Source organism: Capricornis sumatraensis, chromosome 5 (assembly GCF_032405125.1).
Source record: "Capricornis sumatraensis isolate serow.1 chromosome 5, serow.2, whole genome shotgun sequence".
Classification (NCBI taxonomy): Eukaryota; Metazoa; Chordata; class Mammalia; order Artiodactyla; family Bovidae; genus Capricornis; species Capricornis sumatraensis.
The window spans coordinates 59,471,972-59,494,976 of NC_091073.1; the positions used below are offsets into that span (position 1 = coordinate 59,471,972).

Below are 23,005 nucleotides of genomic sequence, written 5' to 3' on the forward strand. Positions count from 1 at the left end.
TTTCTATATACCAACAAAAGGAATTAGAAAATAAAAATGAAAAAATGGAAAATGAAACATTTAGAATGATAGTATAAACAATAGCACAGAAAATTAAATATAAACAAATATAATATAAACAATTAAATATAAACAAAATTAAATATAAACAAATATAAACAAAATTAAATATAAACAAATGGATCTAGTAACACATATGACAGAGCTCCTCACTGAAAACTACAAAGTATCATTGAGAGAAACTTTAAAAGAGCTAAAACCATAGGTCATACCATGTTTGCAGACTGGAAATCTCAGTATTGTAAAAATGGCATTTCTCTTTAAAATCTATTCAAATAATCTATCAGCTCAATGCATGCCAAATAAAATCCTAGCAGAATTTGTTTTTTGTAGAAACTGATAAACTTATTCTAAAGTTTAAATGGGGTTGCAAAGAGTTGGACACCATGGAGCAACTAAGCACATATAGAGAGAAAGAGCAATCTTTCCATAATTTATGCAATACACATTGGATATTTTTATGTAAAATAAATCTTGATTATCCTACCTCATATTATATCCATAAATCAATGCCAGATAGACTGTAGATTTAAATGTGAAAGATAAATCATAAAGAATCTACCTGAAGGACTAACAAACGAATTCTACTTCTTAAATTCCATTCATTGAAAGACACTATTAAGAGTAACAGGACAGGTCACATAATGGGAGAAATAATATACATATAGACATGCATACATGTATTTCTGGGAAAAATATTAATATCTATATATCAATTTATTGATGGATTTATCTGACTTCAACAGTCACTTCACAGAACAAGACATGCATATGTTCAAAAAGTGAGAAGATGCTTAACTTTATTAGATATCAAGAAACAAAGGTAAGATACCATTTCATAATGACCAGTGTGACAAATAAAACTATTGACAATACCGTGGGCCTGCAAGAACTCATAGTAACTCAGATCCTCATACATTGCTGTTTGGAGTGTATATTTGTCCCACCACTTTGATAAACTGCATTCTGAAGGAGATCAGCCCTGGGATTTCTTTGGAAGGAATGATGCTAAAGCTGAAACTCCAGTACTTTGGCCACCTCATGCGAAGAGTTGACTCATTGGAAAAGACTCTGATGCTGGGAGGGATTGGGGGCAGGAGGAGAAGGGGACGACCGAGGATGAGATGGTTGGATGGCATCACTGGCTCCATGGACGTGAGTTTGAGTGCACTCCGGGAGATGGTGATGGACAGGGAGGCCTGGCGTGCTGCGATTCATGGGTTCGCAAAGAGTCAGACACAACTGAGCGACTGAACTGAACTGAACTGAACTGAGTAGCTTTCCTCCATACAATTCTCCAGGCATTCTCTGGAGTGGGTTGCCATTTTCCTTCTCCAGGGGATCTTCCTGACCCATGGATCGAATTCGGGTCTCCCTCATTCCAGGCAGACGTTTTAACCTCTGAGCCACCAGGGAAGCCCAATAAATGTTTAGAATATACATATACAGTTTAGAATATATGTTCTTAAACTGTCTTTAGGGTTCATATATTAACAAACCAAAGGTCTTTCAACAGTAGAATGAATAGTAAGTTATGACCTTTTTTTAAAATAGAAGAGGACACCTCAAAGAGAATGGATGAATCTCACAAATATTATATTAAGCCAAAGAAACTAGACCAGAGTTTGGTTTTAGAAAAATTAAGCTTAAAAAGAAGAAAAACTAATCACTGGTGATGGAAGTCAAGATAGTGGTTACCTTTAAATACAGCTTTTGAGAGTGGGTGTGAGGATTTCTTGCTGGAGTTGGTAATCCATTTTTCAAAGTAGTTGGTTAAATGGCTAAGATCACTTTGGGAAAAATTCAGTGAGCTGTGCATTAATGATTTGTGAAATTTTAGTATAAATGTAATAGTTTAAAAGTTTTGCTTCAGTTGATACAAAAGACTGTGGTTAAGGCAGTAAGTTCTTATAAGGATATAAAATGCTGCTTCTGAGACAACAATAAAAATAAAACACAAAAACGAATGTAAATTAAACTACAGCACAAAATAATAGAGCTTTTATTAATTGTTTCAAGTGGAATGTGATGCCTCACAAAGCAGTGAGTTTGCTGTCACTGGATTTATACAATGTAAAGACAGAAGCATTCCTGTTTAAGGGTGGGCTTTGGATGAAATGATCTCCAAGGAGCTTTCCAATTCTAAGACAAAATAATGTCAATCTTACAGTGAAGAAACACAACCTTCCAAGTGTGTAATACCAGACAATTTGCCAAACAACTGTTAATCAGTGAGAAAATCATTTAAACTATCAAGCTGACTCCACTTAAAAAATATATTTCTCACTTCCTATAAGTTTAACAATATTTTGTTATATAATTTAATATATATGTATATATATGCTATTAAGATACTGAGTTAAACCATAGATTATGCCTAGATCTTTTTAAATATATTTTAAGAAAAACCTAAAATAATCCAGTGACAGTTGACTACTCTATTGGTAAAAGATGATTTGCCATGGGAAAATTTAGAATGATGTCAACTATATTCACTGTACCAAGAATGCCTTATGAAAAATTAAGCAAGTTCTGTTTATTGCTCGCCTAAATAGTCAGATGAGATACACATAATGTGTGTATGTTTTGATATAAACATCATCATGTATTTTTCATATTCCATAACAAAGAGATCTCTTATAAAGGATTTTGATTCAGTTTTGGATGAATTTCAGGTGCATGAGAAAGAGACTTTCAATTATTCTACTTTTAATTCATAGGACCAACTCCTCTTGGTTGTCAAATGATTATTTTCAGATATCAAAAATTCTTAAATTTTTTGTTTCAGGACTTGCAATAAAAATTGTGTATAGTCAACACAGTAAAATTTAGACATGAATATATTTAACATATAATTTTAGAGAATTTTCAGATCCTTTGCCTTCCACCTACATATCCAGCAGTGTAACATATATCATAGGTCCTGGCCTGGTTAAGTAAAATAATGTATATTTGAGACAAATACTGGCAGTGTTGTTGGCTTTGTTACAGTATTAAACAATAGTAGGCATCCTACTCTGCATGACACATTCAGTCTGAGATTCTTTAAGTTGTTGTAGAAGCATTAAGTATTTATCATCACCCAAAATTGTGTCAAACATTGCATAAAGTATATACCTGTCTTTGAAACTTTGAGAGAAACCCATAGTTAATCCTGAATTTTTGCCTATAGTAACCCAAATGACATGACATAAAAAAAGTAAGTCACATATATTACAATTGTACCCTGTAAGTAGATTGAAAAAACTGTAGTACCTGCATGCTTATATAATTATGTAGGATCTCATGGTAAAATCTCAGAAACTCTTTAATTTTCCAAAATTGAATTTTATATCCTTCCACGTCTTACATTGTTTCATTCTATCTTAATTAATTAATTTAATTCTGTAACAATAAGGCAGGACTAGTATGAAGTGGAGGAGAAGGCAAAAGTCTTCTAGTGGTCTGAACCTATGGTGACTCAGTGCAAAGAAAATATATTTACGCCTCTAAAATAATGAACTAGGAAGTGAATCTGAAACTAATAGAATTCTTTCTTATGTTTTCCCAACTGCATGCATTGGTCTTTACATTTTCTTTACTATGGAAAATATTTAGCCTGAACAAAGAATAGAGTATTCTGCTTAACAAATTATTTTGGCAGATGGAGAATTGCCACATATTCCACATATGAATAATAATTTTTTTAATAATTTAAAAGTTACTTCAGGATTTTACATTAGAAATATTGACTTTACTATATTGCAGAAGTACAGAATTAACAATAAAAAGGATATTTGAATTCCAGGAAGATGATGGCTTATGTTGAAGTCCTTCATTCTGCTTACCACTCATCCACCCATCTACCCATCTATCCATCTATCTTTCTATCCATGCACACACCCATTTTGTATAATATGGGATATATGGAAATATAGTGGTACACAAGATGAATAATTCTTCTCATGAAGAATTATTCTTTCATGAAGAAAATTGCACAGTGACTATACTAGATGATTGGATTAAAAAAATTAGTGCAATATAATTGACATATAATACTAGTTTGGGGCTTTCCAGATGACTCAGTGGTAAAGAATTCACCTATAAATGCAGGAGACTCAGGAGATGTGGTTTGATCCCTGGATTCGGAAGATCCCCTGGAGAAGGAAATGGTAAGCCCCTCCAATATTCTTGCCTGAGATATTCCATGTACAGAGGAGCCAGGCGGGCTGCAGTCCATGGGATCACAAATAGTCGAACCCAGTGGAGTGACTGCAGGCACCCTTAAGATTATTAGATAACTGTTCCAGTTTAAAGTGTACAACATCTTGAATTCATAAATTTATATTTTGAAATATGATTATAATTTGGTGGTGGTGGTTTAGTCGCTAAGTCATGTCCAACTCTTGCGATCCCATGGACTGTAGCCCACTAGGCTCCTCTGTCCATAGGATTTTCCAGGCAAGAATACTGGAGTGGGTTGCCATTTCCTTCTCCAAGGGATTTTTCTGACCCAGGGATCGAACCCAGGTCTCCTGCACTGCAGGAGCTATCTACTGAGCTATCAGGGAAGCCCCCGTCACATAATTTAGATGATGAAATTTCAAGTGATTTTTTTCCTTGTGAATTTTAAAACCACCATAATTGTATGTTTTTATTTCTTCATAAGCTTCCCATTTATTAACTCATTTGATCCTTGTAACAACCTTGGAGGTAGGAACTATTAGTATTGCTACTGTACAGCTACAGAAATTAAAGCACAGAAAGGTTAAGTAATTACCTAAAGCCCCTCAGCTAATAAACAGAAGCAGGATATAAGCATATACAGTGTGTTTCTAGACACTGTTCTCAAATCCCACAGTTCTATTATCTGTCAAATAGAGGTATGTTAATATGATCAACAATACTGCAATATTATCATCACCAAGAATAACAATAATAATATATACAATTTTTATTCTTTATAAAGACTTGTCACTAGGCTTCCCAGCTGGTGCTAGTGGTGAAGAACCCACCTGCCAATGCAGGAGACATAAGAGATGCAGATTTGATTCCTGGGTCAGGAAGATCCCCTGGAGGAGGGCATGGCTTAATCCTTAAAGCATGCTTGAAGTAGGACCCTTTAACAGTCCTTTAAAATAATAAATATCCATATTAGATCTAAAGAGATTATATGATTCATTTTTAATAACTGAGACCAATAATTCCCAAATAGGAGTATAACAAAGTCTGAGGGAGAGAAATAAAACAGTGTAAGATATTATAGTTACCAAAGGAGCATGGGTTAAAAAAGGTTGAGAGACTCTGTCATAAAGAAAAATTATTTGGACATCTTGGGAGATCGTTCATCAAATGGAAAAAAGAAAGTTCACAAAAGTTAATTGATTATAAAAGTAAACTAAATCTAGAACAAATGAATTTTAATGACTATCTTTCAAAGAATGATTACCTTGTTCATTACGCATTATAAAACTAAAAGTTGGTGTATGGATGGTATACTATGGAGAATACTGCACTGAAAGCAGAGACATCTGAGTTTAAGTCCCAGCACTGTTACCAAATGTTGGGGTCCTTCATTGTTCTTGATTTCAGTTTTCTTATGTGAAAATGAAGGGATAGCCCAGAAGACTGTTAAGTGCCTTAGCGTTCTGCTTCTCTATAACTCGCCTAAACTTTTTTTTTTTTTGTAAAAGTATTTTGTAGCCTTCGCATAAGGAAAAAAAAAAAAAAAAGATGTGATAATTGAGGGATAATAGCTACATCTCTAACTAGAACCTAAGTCCTTGACCCTAAGGCCAACAGACTAGTAGATTATGCATTATAACCATTCTGCAAACCAGAACCACTTGTGGGGCACCAGCAACCTGGAAGCTATCATTCAGTAGATCTCTCAGTGCACCTGAGCCTATGTAGTTTGAGCATCTCACTCAGTGATTTTTGTTATGTATCAGTTGGCTTCCCTTGTGGTTCAGCTGGTAAAGAATCCACCTGCAATGCACAAGACCTGGGTTTGATTCCTGGGTCAGGAAGATCGCCTGGAGAAGGGAAATGCTACCCACTGCAGTATTCTGGCCTGGAGAATTCCATGGACTGTATAGTCCATGGGGTCGCAAAGAGTTGGAAATGACTGAGCGACCTTTACTTTCACTTGTGAATATTCATTGTTCCAGATTCTCTTTTGACAAAATGTTACTTGAATTTAAGTTGCAGACAAAGACTTAGGCTAACAAGGGAAACAAATGCAACATTATAATTAATCTCAAAAAAGACTATTTCTTTTTTAGTCATCTGTGGATAAGATCAATATTTCTTATGTGACTTGCACTGTATCAGAGCTTACAGATCTTAGATACTTGAACTTATTTTTTTGCTGTGATAATAGAAGATCAAGTAATAGAAACTCAGTTGGCATTGAGACGGAATATTCAGAAAATATATACACACACATATGCTTAAACATAGTACATAAGCTCATAAAGATACATAAATACAAAACTTTTAATCTCCATTATCTTTTGTTTGCTCTTCCAAATTCATGCACCACTTTTTTTCACCCTTTTCCATCCTGCTCTGTGCTCTGGGAGACTGACCTGAATGAATTGTGATAGTACCCATAGCCTTTGGCCAACGGGTAACCAGTAGGATACTGTATGAAAGGATAAGAGTGAAATCAGTGTTTTTGCCCACGGATCACTCCTGCTCATCTTCAGCTGACTGTGTCCCTTGACTAAAGATCACTGATCCCCTTCAGCCTGGTGAATAGTTTATGACATTCTGTGCTTTGAAGTTTTGATACTTGGCCCCTTTCCTCATTCCTTGAAAAACTGTAGCAGTTCTGATGCAATTGGCCCCAGTGTACTGCACAAACTCCTGTGGATTTTCTGCATTTACACTTTTAAATAGATGCTTGTAAATAAGCCCTCCTGGAATTATCAAATTTTGTGCATGACGTCTATATTTCCTATTTACAGGGATCCTGATTGAAACAGTTTTTTATGTTAAAGGTGCCTTTGAAAATCTTTGATTAAGACAAAAGAAGTAAATGCATGGAAACTTGAACTGCAATTTGATTAAATAAATAAATAGTCATAACTGATAAAAACAGTATACTTAAGTAATTGAGGAAAAATATAAAATTTATATTATTAAAATTGAGGTAGCAGTGAATATAAGAAAATGAGACGTTGGCCTGATATGGAAAAAAAGTAAGGAGATGTGAATTTTAACTGATACAAACACCAAGTCACAAGGCTGAAACTGACAGAGCTTTCTCCATGCCCCAGAGACACCTGATCTGTGCTACTACATTCATCTAGGGGCAGCTCATTACCGGAATAATATAGGCAAGCTGGAAAGATTCATAGAAGAGTAACAAAATGATAAAAAGTGCTGAAGGACTGACCTATAAGAAGAGATTAAAAAGAGGAAATCACTCTGCTTTAGCTAAGCAGTGACTAAGGGGGAACATCTATAATTATGTGAAGGTTATAAACTCCAAAAGATAGGCAGTGATTACTACAAATCTAGGGTGTAGGGCTCTGCAGAAAGATAAATTAAGAAAAGGAGATTTTAACTCAAAAAACAGGACCATTTCCTAATGCAGAGCTATTTTATGTCTTCTAAAGCTAAGTGTTCTATAATATAGCCTTTGAAAAAGACAAAAATGAAGCAAATTACAAACCATTACTTATTATTATATATGTAGATTCTGTACAATCTATTTGTATCTATCCTATCCACCTAACTAGCTGATCTAAATATTGGTGTCTCTCAGAAATCAACCTTTCACAAACATACATATAGCTATTTATTTAGCAATATATTAAATAAATATTTATTTAGTAAGCATCTCATTTAATTGTTAACATTACATTTTAGCAATCAGAGAAACTTAGGGTAAGAAAATTTAAGCAATGTTCTGAAGGTTACCCAGCTAGTAAGTATCACAGCCAGAGTACAAACCCAGGGGTCTTTATCACCATGTCTCTGCTTATCATCCCTGAATAGTTAAACTACTTCAGTACACTATTATATAATTTCCACAACAATTCTCCATTCTTGAACAATCCATGTGGTCATCATCCATTCTAGCTATGTGATAAAGCCTAAAGTAGTTTTCATTTCCTTATCCTAGATAGATAATACTTATTTTTAATCTTGCAAAATAATTCCTTAATTCATTATTGTACACAATTCAAGTTATTCGGTAAGTTATAATTATTTATAAAGCTTAAATTTAAGAAAGTATGCTATTGAGTTCTCTTAAAAAATAATCACCTCTCACAATTTATTTGAGTTGAAAATACATTGAAAGAAAACCTTGGTCAAGGCTAATATTTAAAATAGTACAGAGACCACAAAGTGAAATGAATGAGTCCTTTTCACTTAAAATCTTCAACCTCTGTGGTTAGAGATTACTGCTACAGTAGTTTCTTTTGTGTATTTCCAGGAATTTTCTATGTACATATCTGCGTATACTTTCTTTTCTTCACTTAGAAGTTATTTTGGTTGTCTTTCCACATCAACACATAAATTGGTACTTTATCCTTTTTAACGACTGTAAAATATTCTATTGAATGGGTGTAACATTGTTGATGGATATTCAGATAGCTTCTAAAATAATCAGTCCTATTATGAACATATATTTACATTCATCTTTGCAGACTTATCCCTTACTGATAGGGCAGATTTGCAGCTGGAGCATTTTCTAGGTCAAAGCATATGTATGTTTACATTTTTATAGGTATTTCCCAATTGTGACCTACAAAATAGATTTTACGTTAATACAAAAATATGAGAGTCTAAACAGGTTGCTCACACTCTAAAATTCACATAGAACCCAACATGTCATGGTATTAACTTCTGCTTTGTGAGCATAAAATGGCATTTTGCCAAACATTTTATTCTACATAAATATTTTATTCCAGGTTTATCATTGTCTACTTATATTTCAAGTCATTAACATATTACTTGTTTATATTTTTCTGTGACTTAATTAAAAGAAACTTGCTAGTGTTTGAAATAACAGATTTTACTAATTATTTGTCTTACACCTTAACTTACACGATTTCTTCCACCTGGAAAATCTACCTCATTCTAACCCTACATGTCTATGTCTTATCTACCTTTCATGATTTCTTTCAAATGATACCTTCTCCATCTAAATCTTGTTTCTTTCCTCAGAACTCCCAGCATCTTCTTTAACCATTTAGAGTTACATTATATATAAGTCCATGATCAATGGTGGCTATCATTATTATTAAATACTGGATCTTTCCAGTTCTATATATGTTCTTATTCTCTCCTGCCTTCCTTTGCCTTCTTCAATGGATGGATCAAACTCAAACTACATATTTAGTATTGTGATACTATTTTTATTCTTTTTTAAAATAAATGGTTCAATTTTTAATTTTTAATATCAACAGGTTAAAGTAATATTTTTATTTAAAGTTGCAGATTTTCAAACACAGAAGAAAATTATTTAAGATGTCTCTTTAGAACTCATAAACACACTCAATTTTAAAAATTAAGAGTTAAATCTGAAACATGCTGCTGAGAGTTAATGTGGATGCTATCATATTAAAGGCCTTTGGAGGCAAGCAAGCATAGTTTACACGCCATCGGACCTATTTATAGAGCTGACTCCTTTTTGTAATGTCAACTGTAACCTTATACTTATTTTAAGCCTCAGTGTCTCAAATATCAGCCTCTACTAGTTGTACAGTTCTCCCTTATTTGATATCAGAGAGCCCAATGGAGCCTTCTGAAGAACCTAGTCAGATTAGCAAAGATAACTTTTTAGAAGTTCCTAGTTTATCTGATTCTCTTTCTGAAGATGAAGAAGTTAAAGCTACCTTCAGACCTGGATTCTCCCCACAACCTAGCAGACGAGGTTCTGATTCATCTGAAGACATTTACCTGGACTCTCCACCATCAGGTGCAAGAAGAGTTTCATTTGCTGACACCTTTGGATTCAATCTTGTGTCTGTTAAAGAATTTGATTCCTGGGAATTACCGAGTGGTTCAACTGATTTTGACTTAAGGAAGGACGTTTTCCACACAGAAGAATATGTTTTATCTCCACAATTTGGCTTGCCTTCTTCAAAAGAAGATCTTATGCAACAACTTCAAGTACAGAAAGCGATACTGGAATCAACCGAGTATCCTCCTGGATCTACAAGTATGAAGGGCATTATTCGAGTTTTGAATATTTCTTTTGAGAAGTTAGTATATGTGAGAATGTCCTTAGATGACTGGCAGTCATATTATGATATATTAGCAGACTATATCCCAAATTCATGTGATGGTGAAACTGACCAGTTCTCCTTTAAGATATCATTGGTTCCTCCTTATCAAAAAGATGGCAGTAAAGTTGAGTTTTGTATACGTTATGAAACTTCTGTTGGTACATTTTGGTCAAATAATAATGGCACAAATTATGTATTGGTTTGTCAAAAGAAAGAACAAGAGCCAGAGCCTGAAAAACTACAGGAAGACGTTCCTAATAGACAAATAAAAGGCTGCTTAAAGGTAAAATCAAGGTGAGGATATATCTTACATCATTACTTTTCATAATTTGAAAGTTTTTAAAAGTCATTCTTTATTTCACTACTAAGAAATAGCCATGCTGTTTAAAAATTTAGTCTTGTCATGTATAAAGCAATGGTGCTAGGCTTTAACAAGGTCAGTGATATTTGAATAATAGCACCATGTCATCTCTCCTCCAGATGTAAGGAAAATATGGGTATAATGTAACAGATAGCATGGGGAGTGCAATCCGTATATTTCCTACCTAATGAGCTATAAATTGCTTAAATTCAAACCATGGAATCTAGATTCTTAACATGTAAAACTTTATTTTGCCATTTAAAGTATATTTATGCTTAATATTTTAAATACTTTTGCTATACTTAAAAACATTTCTGATGAGCATAAAACTGTGTTTCAATATGTACCTAGTGCTCAGAAATTCATAGACTTCCCCTCAAACTTTTCAATGACATTTAGTTGTATAGGGATGTCTGGAGTGACACATATTTAGTTACATTTCAAGAGCTATGATGACTTTAGTGATAAGCTCAAAGAAAGTAGTATATGAGTGGTATGTGAATTATCTATAAAAATTTATCATTATAACCAAATGTAACATTATAGAACACAAAGTAGTATAATTTAGTAAAAGTAAATGGAGTAGAATAAAAAAATGACCCAAGTATAAATAAGGATATTAGCTTTATAGATTAGAGATTTGGGATATGACCCTTCATTAGTAACCTTGCTCTCCTCTTAATGTAAAAAAATAAAATAAAATAAAATAAAAATAGATAGGTATTCAGTTCTCTCTATTGTAGAGTTGGCTCATTTCCATGATGGTAGGTGAGTAGATAAAACATCCAGGAGGAGATGGATGTCTTCTGCTCCTCAGAGTGTCCCAGAGGAAAATCACATTGCTGTACCAGCCACAGGCAAAAGCTTGATTATTTTCTGGATGGTCCATCCTAACTGTCATTAGACGCAAAGATTCTAGTAACTGCACCAGAAATAGTGTAATATGACAAAAAGGGAACTGTATTAGGAATCAAGACATCCAGATTCTAAGTGGAATTAAATAAAATTAAATAAAAACATAAAGAATTACATTGGAAAATTTTCAATCTCTCATGCTCTAATGCCTTGATCTATGATCTGATAATAACCACTAAATGTGCTATTCTAATGCATTAATGAACTAAATATAATGTAAGTGAAACAATTCAATCATAGAAAATATTTCTGTTTTCATTATTCTTTAAAGTAATTTAAAGATTGGTTTACCTGACTTTGTGAGTTATGCTGTCTTTCTTAGTCCAAATAAACTTTCTTAGGTTTTAACTGATGCTATTGAGAAATAATAAAATCATAATCTGTGTGCTAAAATAATTTATGTTTATGAGATTACTCAGCAACATGTTAGTTATGTAGACAAAATATGTTCAACACTATTAATAAACTAATTTGTATATATAAACATACACATATTAAATACTTTACAAATAAGATCATCATCAGTGAATAATGTACAGGCTGCAACTTGGTCTATATATTAGAGAAAAGGGAAATTTTAAAAAGGCACACCCGTATTGTCAAAGATCTCATAAAAGAAGGAATGTTTACCTCTGGATTTTTCTGCAAGTTAGAAATGCAGTTTAAAATTATAAGCATTACAAGCTGAACTATGGTAAAGATAGAGGATTTCTTTGATAGACCAAACTTGACTTGAGAATAAGAACAAAAATGGATAACTGCTAGGCCTAATCTACCCCAGTCTTGATATTATTGAAACTTCTCCTAGTTTAAGATATGTGTAACTGGAGATATATCCATACCCACATTTATATTCAGAACAGTAATTGTTAGGTTCATAGCGGACACCATTCAAGTTTTAATATTGCTTTGGGGAAAAACTTGAGAAGAACTAAACCACAAAATGGTCTAAAGGCCTGTAAAGTTTCCTAATGAGTTATAAAAATGGAAAAAATCTCTCTCCTTCAAAACCACAAATACATTTTCTGCACTTCTATAACTTAAAAATGACCAACATAATTCAAACCACATTTTGAAAAAAAAATGCATTTGCCTCTGGAGAAGGCCTTTTGTGCTAAGTTTCAGTCCAACATGAATTTTTACATCTGATTTATATACCACTCAAAATGGAGTGTATAAAGGAAATCCTGACAGATCCTTAGAACAGCATGTGCCATAATAGAATATTTATACAGCTTTTCCATGATATAATTTATATGCAATGGGGTTTCAAATATTCCTAAAACTCACACAAGAGAGCATTATCGAATTTCTAAATGAATATTGCAGTTGGATTTCATTGTGAAGAATTTGGTTAAGGAAAAATAGCACATCTTATTAGTGTTCCTTTATGAAATGTGTACTCGGCTAAAGCAAAAATTCACTAACACTTATTTGATCAAAAAAGTTACAGCTTCTAAAATATCTTCCTCCCTTCAAAAGTTACAGAATTTTGTAATTTAATTTGTAATTTAATTTAGTGGTCAGTTATTTGAGAAGATAAATGCTGAAGAGAAATATATGTCAATTTTTACTTCATATATGCAAGGTAGATTAATAATAGTATGTAATATAAGTCAGAGTTAGACTGAAAATAAGTCTGTCTTAACGTAGAGAGTAGCAACTAACGTGAATTCCTCTTGATTCCAAAGTTAATTTGCTATCAGAGTCTCAGAGAGTGTATCTTCTAAAAGCGTCAAGAATCCCTTCTAAACAGGTACAGAATGAACTGTGAGAACACATTTAGTGAGGTAGGATTTCTGTTATGTCAGTCACCCTAGGCATGATGTTTTCTCTATGGAAGATTTTTTCAGGTCAGAGTTTGCAAACCTCCACATTGATGTGGTTGTCTGATTTTTTTGTTTATGGTTTTTCTTCAATCTTATTAATCTATCCCCTTTGGATAGAAAGAAATATCTAGTGGGGGAGGAAAAGAGAATTGTAACTCATAGGCATGTGACCGAGAGTGACCCAGAGGTATTTAATTGCACTGAAAGGCATGCATCATGAGATACTTGATAAGTGTTACCGCATATGTAGTACTGAACTATGTGTTAGCAAACAAACTAAGCAGACTGCTGATCTACGTCCCATGGACATCACTTCAAAATAAGTGACCAAAAGAATTAAATAACATTGACATAAGTAATATTAGGTATATTAGATAAATAAACTAAAAATAACATGCAGAAGCAATACACCTTCAAAGTTAAAATTTGGGTTTCAGAGATAAACATATCTGGGTTTGAGTCTAAGCTGCACCACATGCTAGCTGTGTGACCTTCTGCAAGTTAAACTCAATATCCCTTCTGTTAATTGTGAACAACAATGGTACAATCTCATAGAGATTGCTAGAGATTTCCATAAAATAATACATACAAAGTTTTGGCCTAGTGTATGGCACATAGTAAGTTATCAGAAAATAATAACTCCTGTAAAAAGCCAAAGCCAACTCTAGCTTTAGGTGGATCTGAAAAACCTTAGAGAGGCCCAAACTATCCAAAAGTTTCTCTTTTCTTTCTTTTCAGAGTTTCTGAAATTTCTGTTTTGGAGAGCAATTTTCTTTGTTTTTTTTCAGGATTTTAATCAACAAGGGAAACCCACTGAATTGTCAGTTTTCTTAAGATGTGTGTTACCTGATATATGGAACATCTTAAAGTTGGAAAAGATCTTAAGGACTATTAAAATTTTCATGCTTAATAAATTAAAAAATTAAGGACTAGATCAAAAGGGTTAAAAAAGGCTTGACTGTGGCATTGAACAGATATTATTTATCCTAGTTCATATTCATATTTATAATATTCATAATTCATAATAAATATTTATAATATTCACAATGCATATTTATCCCAGTTGATATTCACTTAATAACTATGTGGCTACGGACATATTATTTTACTTCTCTAGGCTGCTATTTATTTATATGTAAAATAGGGGCAATGGTGCTTGTCCAGTCTTGTGATGATTAAGTTAACATAAAATGAGATTATATTTTTAAAGCTTCTAGTAAAGTGTTGGGCACATATATAGCCATCAAAACTCAAATATAATTGCCACCATTATTATCAAACTGTGTTCAGCTAATTTCTTGGTTCTTGGACTTGTGTTATTTCTTCTGACATCATAGTCTTCTTGTTAGGGTTTTATTCCATAAGTGTTTATTAAGGGCCTGTGTGTCAGGTACTGTGTTGTTAGGCACAAGGTTGGAAACATGACTCAGTGAAGACCAGAGGCCCCAAGGAAAGTGAGGGCTGAGAGCGGAGGGGGTGAGGGGAGAGAACATTAAAGCCAAGCTCAGATTCTTCAGGTAAACAAGGGAAGCCACAGATGAAAAATAAGAACCACTTACGTTACATTTTGAGTTTTCTCAAATCTGTGATCAATAACTGATCTTGAGTACTGGCCAGGGGACTGACCTTTTCAGCATATCCTTTTCCCTACCAACAGCTGCTAAATGTTCCCAACTGTTGGGTACACAGACTGACTTCATATGGTCTTGTATTTTATTAAGTGAAACCAATTCATTATTTTAAGTAATGAAATGGCATGATATAGGTGTTGGATGGTATTTATAACTTGGCCAGGTGAATGCAAATAAATTCCTGAAAGATTTCAATGCCAAAGGAAAAAAAAAGATTACTCTTCAGTTTCTGTACCTGAGGAATAATAGAAACAGGCACATTCAAGAATGGGAATGAGAGAGAGGCTTTCTAAAGTATGACTTGAAGATTACAGAGAGTTTATCTTTCAGGGTGGTAAATTGTTAAAATGAGGCCAAGAAAAACATTGGAAAATGGTGCCTAATATATGCTCACATTGCCTGTTCCAGTCAGAGCTATAGCATTGTGAGACTTCCTTAATTTACACTTACAGTATAATCTGGAGTGCTGGAAATAGTCCAAAGAAGTGTAAATAGCCCCATGAAGCCTTTAGGACTTAATATATTCCATAACTAACCTGTTTTGAGTACTAACTAATTGTGGAAGCCTGGTCTGTTTAAGGGAGGGACCTCTGGCAAGGCCACATGGAAACATAAAACACAGCTGCACAGGACCCGTCAAGAGGACTGTTTGGAAACTGCCGGCTGGTTGACAACAAGGAGCCAACTAGCTTAGAGTTTCCTTGGAGATCTACCAGGGCTTTGTGGCTTCCTGGTCTTGTGGGAAATCCATACTCCTATAAGCCTTGACTTTCCCTAGAGTAGTTTTGAACCTTTTCTGAGAGAAGAAGAGGGTCTCATCACTCAATAGTTTCTCTCAAGCCCTAGATGAAGGGAATCACTATAGATGCCAGGCCTCAAATGGGTCCTCTGGGATCTCTACGAGCCTGATTTCCCACCTGAAGCCCATCTGCAGCCTGTAAAAATGGAGCGGGGGCCGAGGACATGGAGCCAATAAAGCTCCAGGCAAAAGATGATTGTGAAGTGGGACACAAGTTTTTCACCTTCTTCCAGTTCTGCTGACTGTGACTCCTGTCCTTGTTCCAAGGTTTCACCCCAACAGGCCAACAGGAATAGTGTAAGGGAAGTTACCTCCAGGGCAGACACCTGAAGTGGGCCTGATTGCCCACTATGTTGTCAGACTTAAAAGATCATACAGATATAGGTATATGTGTGTTTATATGCGTATGCACACATTTACACAATACACACACACAAAACTCCTCTTCTTAAATGCAGACACCTCCAGGATGGAAGGGACTATATCTACCTTATACCCAATGAAAGTCAACTGCACAAATGGGCTTTGAGTTTGGATTGAGACAACGGAAATGGATAATTTTAGAGCAGAGAGCACTATGGGCTACAAGGCAGATTTGAGTACAGAGTTGTCTTAAGAGCTGTACAGAAGCAGGAGGGCCCAGGAGATCTGGAGTATGTGTTTATATTTGGGAGGGAAGGAGGATTCCAAAAACAATAAGGCATACTGGAAACAGTGTAAGCAGTAAAGTAGGGCACATTTGGGCTTTCATTCTTACTAATTAGTAGCTGTATGAACTTGGATAAATTACACTTTGTATCCATTTTATTTAGATGTAAAATAGGGATATAATTTGTACTTGGCAGAGTTGCTATGAGAAATTCATTAGCTAACATATATAAACATTTATCCCAGTTGCTGACACTTTGTAGATACTCAAAATGGCGTTGGTGATATATTCCATATTTTAAAATCTTGTATATGGCTAGCCCTATGACCAAAATTAATGGAGAAATGTTCTTTCCTTCAATATCATTTCTGCTACCTAGACCCAGGTTAGTACAAATCCATAGTTTTGTAGCTCAGTTGGTAAAGAATCTGCCTGCAATGCAGGAGACTCAGGTTCAGTCCCTCGGTGGGAAAGTTCCCCTGGAGAAGGAAATGGCTACCCATTCCAGTAATCTTGCCAGGAGGACCTCACCGACAGAGGAGCCTGGTGGGCTACAGTTCATGGGGTCACAAGCGTCAGGCACGACAGAGTGACTAACACACACACATGTTTTAGAATTATAGATTTTTCAGTAAGTTTGGGGGCACTAACTAGGGAAACTAATATTTTATAACATTGCTACTATGGGGGGGAGAATGATTCTCAAATTCCAGAAACTTCTGGGCTACAAAAAATTTTTGGAACATCAGTCAGAAACTAGGTATTTTTTTAAATGAAATACAACATGTGTTTTCCTTAAGGTAGTTCTTAAGATGGTTCTTTTGGACTAAAAACTGAGTCGGCTATACACAGTTTCATCTTATCATCTCTGTATAAATACATGAATAGAGAGTGAAATTTAATTTGATATCATTTTTTCCTTTAAGAAGATATATTATGCCCCTTTGAATTTTAATCATTCCTCTGCTTTTAAAGCATTTTCTGTACCCCACCACTGTATAAAAAGAAAAGGGTCCTCAGGACATAACTCTCAAATCTTTTGAGGTTTTTATTCTGCTTCTCTAGTAACTTTTCTTGGGTAACTGGCACGGTAGTATTATTGTCTATTATTTAAATAATACTGCAATTTCCTGTTAGTATAGTGGTGAGTATCCCCACCTGTCACTCTGGAGACCAGGGTTCAATTCCCCAATGGGAAAGCAGTGGAAACCTTCTGGGCTTCCCTGGTGGCTCAGACAGTTAAGAGCCTGCCTGCAATTGGGAAACTCAGGTTCAATCCCTGGGTTGGGAAGATCCCGTGGAGAAGGACATGGCCACCCACTCCAGTATTCTTCCCTGGAGAATTCCATGAATGGAGGGGTCTGAAAGGCTATGGTTTATGGGGTCACAAAGAGTCAGACATGACTGAGCAACTAACACTTTCACTCTCATATAAATAATAACTGGTTTTGAAACCTTAATCAGACCATCCTGCTGTTTAAAGATTTTATGACAAATAGAAATAAATTGCCGACTGGACTGTTACACAGCACTGTAACAGAGACCAACTGTTCACTAAAAAAACCTGTCCTAGGAAATTTCATTGTTCCCTCCCCTTATAGTTACTCTGAAAACTGTCTGTCTGTGTTGCATACCAGTGCTATTCAAATTACAACTAGAAATGGGATTCAAACATCCTAAGACAATGATTTGTCCTGTGTGCAGCTGTGGATTTGAATTTCATTCACCCCTTTTGAAATTTGTGAAGTAAAAAAGATCAAAATACCCCCAAGGTTTAAATCTATAAAGCATGCCAAACTGTAGATGCTTTTACTAATTATGTGAAACAGATTTTATAGCCCGTTTAACACTGATGGTACTCCGCTTATTTTACAGAATTAAACCATGATACAAAGCTATCCTATTGATGATGAAATTATAAGAAAAACCCCAAACTGGTTTTCACTTTTAAACATTATTATAGGTGTCTTCACACAATTACAAAGTACATAAAACTGCTTGGGTAACTTTCAGCTTCATAAACCATATAGGAAATAAAGCAGTATTTTTTCATTTTAATAAGTCTCCTCCTGGTGATTAATCTTAAAATAATATATTATTACTACTTAAATATCCTGAGTATTTTACCAATAGAAAAATCTCACCAAATTTTAAAATTACATTCAGGCACAAGCAGAAAAAAAAAAAAAAGATCCTCAGATGTAATCTTGAGTATGTATATAAGACTATTGTGTTTTAGTGTAAATGAAATTATAATCGTTTTTTCCAATGCACTTGATCTGAACAGTCTTCCTTGAATTGTATTGTAGGAGAGGCCATCTAATTCTATCCTTTGCTTTCAGACAAAATTACTCTGAAAACTACCTAAACCAAATGCTTATAATATTCTTTTCTTAAACATCTCCTGGAGAGATTGTATTCTTTAGTAAAGTAGTCTATCAGGAAATTCTATATCTTTCACGTAGTCATTCCTGTTGTTCTATGTCTTTAATCTTGTCCTTTTTAATGCTGATTCTCAATTGAAATAAATGTTGGCATTCCTATCCTTATACTTAAAGTTAGAATTACACTGTTTATGTGACTGATTTCTATTTGCTATGTCAAATAAGCTCAATAAACTTAGATCTCCCCTCGAGTTCCTGACTATTAAACTAATAAGCTAGTCTGTAGTATTTCAACACAAAAGTCAGAGAAGAGAAAGATCACCACCAAGCAGTGAATGATAGCACTGTTATAAGGGCTGTGCTCTGCCAGAACCACGGTTATCAGGGAAAGCTGAATGGATTCGTAGGCTAGCTAAGAAGCGCTCCCAATCCTACCTTCTTTACCTTTGAGTCCTGATTATTGAATTCCTGTTGAAGTCAGAGAAGGGAATAGACTTTATCTTACTAAATTACAGCATTAAAAGTACTTCAGAAGATCATTACATTTCTTCCTCAATCCTACATATAAAGTTAGCTGTATTAGATTTGTTGAAGCTCTCTTAGACAAATAATGAATAATTTTGAATAATTGTTACTATTTTCTAGAAATCTAATCTTTAATACAATTTCATTCAATAATATAATTTTATGAGTACATTGAAAATAAATTTTGAATAGATTTATAAAAATCAAATATAATACTGACCAACCGAAATTTAAGCTATCTTAAATTTCAATGATTAAATTTAAGTATCATTTTGTAGAAAGGTTAATACTGTGTCTACAAACAGAAGTCATTTGAATATATGTTAAAATTATTGATTCTGTGTCTATGCATGTTTACATTTTTTCCCATATATGATTTTTAATTGAAGGATAATTGCTTTGCAATGTTGTGTTGGTTTCTGCCATACATCAGCATGAATCAGCTATAGGTATACGTATGTCCCCTCCGTCTTGAACTTCCCTCTTAGCTCCCACCACATTCCACCCCTCTAGGTTGTCACAGAGCTCCAGTTTGAGTTCCCTGAGTCATACAGCAAATTCCCACTGGTTACCTGTTTTACATATGGCAGTGTATATGTTTCCACACTACTCACTCCAAGAGTGTCACAATTTTAACTAAAAGGTATTGTTTGAAGGAATTAATATGTACAGAGTATTGGTATAGTCAACCTAGTTGATAATGCATTTATTAAATTAAACATGTGTGTGCTAAGTCGTTTCAGTCATGTCAGACTCTTTGTGACTCTATGGACTGTAACCCCTCAGGCTCCGCTGTCCATGGGATTCTCCAGGCAAGAATACTGGAGTGGGTTGTCATGCCCTCCTCCAGGGGATCTTCCCGAGCCAAGGATCTAATCTACATCTCTCATGTCTCCTGCATTGGCGGGAGGATTCTTTACCACTAACACTACCTGGGTTTCAAAAATTCTAAACATGTCAATATATACATAAAGTGAATGAATAAAAATAATCACTTCAGCATGAAATTCTTGAGCTTCCTCCATATTTGTCAATACATTCAATATCTGTGCTGAACTTCTAACATGGGAGAAAGAATAAGTAATTGTGCCCACCTGCATGCAAGTCATCCTTGATGCATTTTTTTTTGGTGGAAAGTACACATATATGTACATATAAGCTTCTCACTTTTCACAAAGATAGTAATTTTCCAGTATTTTATACTGTTTGTATTAGTAATAATACCTCATTCAAAGCTAACTTTGGTAAATCAAGTTAAGTTTGAGACCATGGCAGTTATACAAATATTCAAGGCATTTATTTACAAATATCATAAAACTCATGCAGTTCAGGGCTACTCCTATGGCCAATTTATTCATGTTAGGCAACTTGCTTTTGCCCTTTCATGGCTTTGACAAGCTTCCTTAAAACTACCTGCATTTCTGGCAACATTTTCCCATAGAGTAGCTACTCCCATGATGCAAAATAAAACAACTCCTTAAATAAAAGGGTTGATGTTTGCCATGTTTGCATCTGATGCAACTTATAGGCAAAGAAATTAACATTCAGTGAAACTTTACTGTTTATCAGATATCTTTATTTTAAGGAAGAAGACTGTTGTCATATACCCCTTTACATATGTTTAGTCACAGTGTTGTCAATACTACCTTTACAACAGTGGCCTTTCCCTGCACTTTCAAAAGTTTCAGAAACTTTTATGTGTGTACCATCTTCCCGATTGGACTGCAAGGTCCTTGAGGTCAGTGATGATATATTAGTTTAAGCATTATTCCCCACTGTGACTGTCATGTAGAAAAGCTCTAAGAAAAATATTGATTAAAGCTGTTAACCATAAAGTCTGGTAAAATCCTAAAGTATTCATTCTGAATAATTAAGGAATGAATTATGCTTATTATAACATTAATGAAGAGTGGTTTTATTGGTTTCACAATCTTTAAAACTCAGGGGCCTTCTGGTCATCTCCATCTGGATACCCAGGTGGGAAATTAACTTCCTTATGTCCAAAACCAAAGTTACATTTCCCCTTCAATCCTAGTCCCTCTTTCTTTATTCTATATTTTGTTTAAAATCATAAACATCATTCCAGTCATGCAAATAAGAATTGTCAACATAAGAAATGATGACGTGATTTCTCTTTTGCCAACTCATATTAATTCTGCACTCATATTCTATTTCATTGCCACAGAAGTGATGATTGTGCATTTGATTAAAAATAAACATTATTTTTAAAATAAAGAATAAAGTATACAAAAACCATAGTTACATATAAAAACAACAGATAAGAGGGTAATTTATCCCTGAATGTTTGCATATTTGTTGCCTAAATTGACTCAAAATTTAATTTAGAATTGAGCATATCACAAATATTAACATCTTGTAGTCAGTCTAAATTTACTTTCAGGTACCAGGATATCAAAGAAAGATCAAATTGAAAAATAAGTTAATATAGTCAGTGGCACCCCACTCCAGTATTCTTGCCTGGAAAATCTGACAGAGGAGCCTGGTAGGCTGAGGTCCATGGGGTCGCTAAGAGTTGGACACGACTGAGCGACTTCACTTTCACTTTCTACTTTCTAGCATTGGAGAAGGAAATGGCAACCCACTCCAGTATTCTTGCCTGGAGAATCCCAGGGATTGGGGAGCCTGGTGGGCTGCTGTCTATGGGGTAGCACAAAGTCGGACACGACTGAAGTGACTTATTATTTCTTAGGCAGCATCGGATACTAAAGGATCATTCAGTCTTCCCTTTCTTGTCTTCTAAAGAGCTGACTCATTTTCTTTGGGACACTTTAGACTGTAGTCTGCCTGGACCCTCAGTTTATGGGATTCTCCAGGCATGATCGCTGGAGTGGGTTGCTATGCCCTCCTTCCTCTAAGGGATCTTCCCCACCCAAGGATCAAACCTGTGTCCCGTGCCTCCTGCAATGCAGGCAGATTCTTTACCCACTGAGTCATTGAGGAAGCCCACTGAGTCACTACAATGTTACTATTCTGTAATGTCATGTAATCTTAATATCCCAAATAAATATCCATTGGTCAGCTTTTGGCTTCCTTCAGACCAAAAGGGTTGCAAAAACTCAGACATGATGGAAGCAACTTAAAACACACACACACATGCCACAATCCAGACCAGTGGAAAAATAGAAAAATCCAACAGGTTGAGTAACAAAAGACCAAAAACAGATACTGTATGTCCACTGATCAGAACTGAGTCATTCATTCTTTCTTTTTGCCAGGACCATGGCCAATACTGATTATTCATGTTAGTTCTACTGCTGCTGCTTGCTGCACTCACTGATTCTGACACCTGTGGATTCCGATCTGGCTGTTGTTCTGTCTCCTTTTCTTTACCTGAATGACTTCTTTTGAATGGGCCTTTTGCCTCTACCAGATTCCTCCTGTGTACCTAAACCTAAACACTTAAACCATGTCCTCCCTGTCTTGAGACTGCAGATTCTCCGTCTTTGTTTGTATGAAACCATAAAAACAAAAGCAATTAAAGAGAAATAATGCAGTGTATGTAAATGGTTAACCTTAAAACCTACCTAAAGATAGAATAATGAATCTGCTACATTCTGTTGAGTACTTTAAACAATTACTTTATATATTTTACACTTGAAGAAAAG

The 23,005-nt window shown here is 34.7% G+C and overlaps 1 protein-coding gene across 1 annotated transcript in view; it reads left to right on the forward strand.

The window, feature by feature from the left end:
- The first annotated feature begins 9,792 nt into the window (after positions 1–9,792).
- Positions 9,793–23,005, forward strand: part of PPP1R3A (protein phosphatase 1 regulatory subunit 3A) — a 39,020-nt gene continuing 25,807 nt past the window's right edge. The window contains exon 1 of the mRNA XM_068972301.1: positions 9,793–10,580. Within this exon, the coding sequence (XP_068828402.1) occupies positions 9,793–10,580 (788 nt within the window). The remainder of the gene's footprint in view (positions 10,581–23,005) is intronic.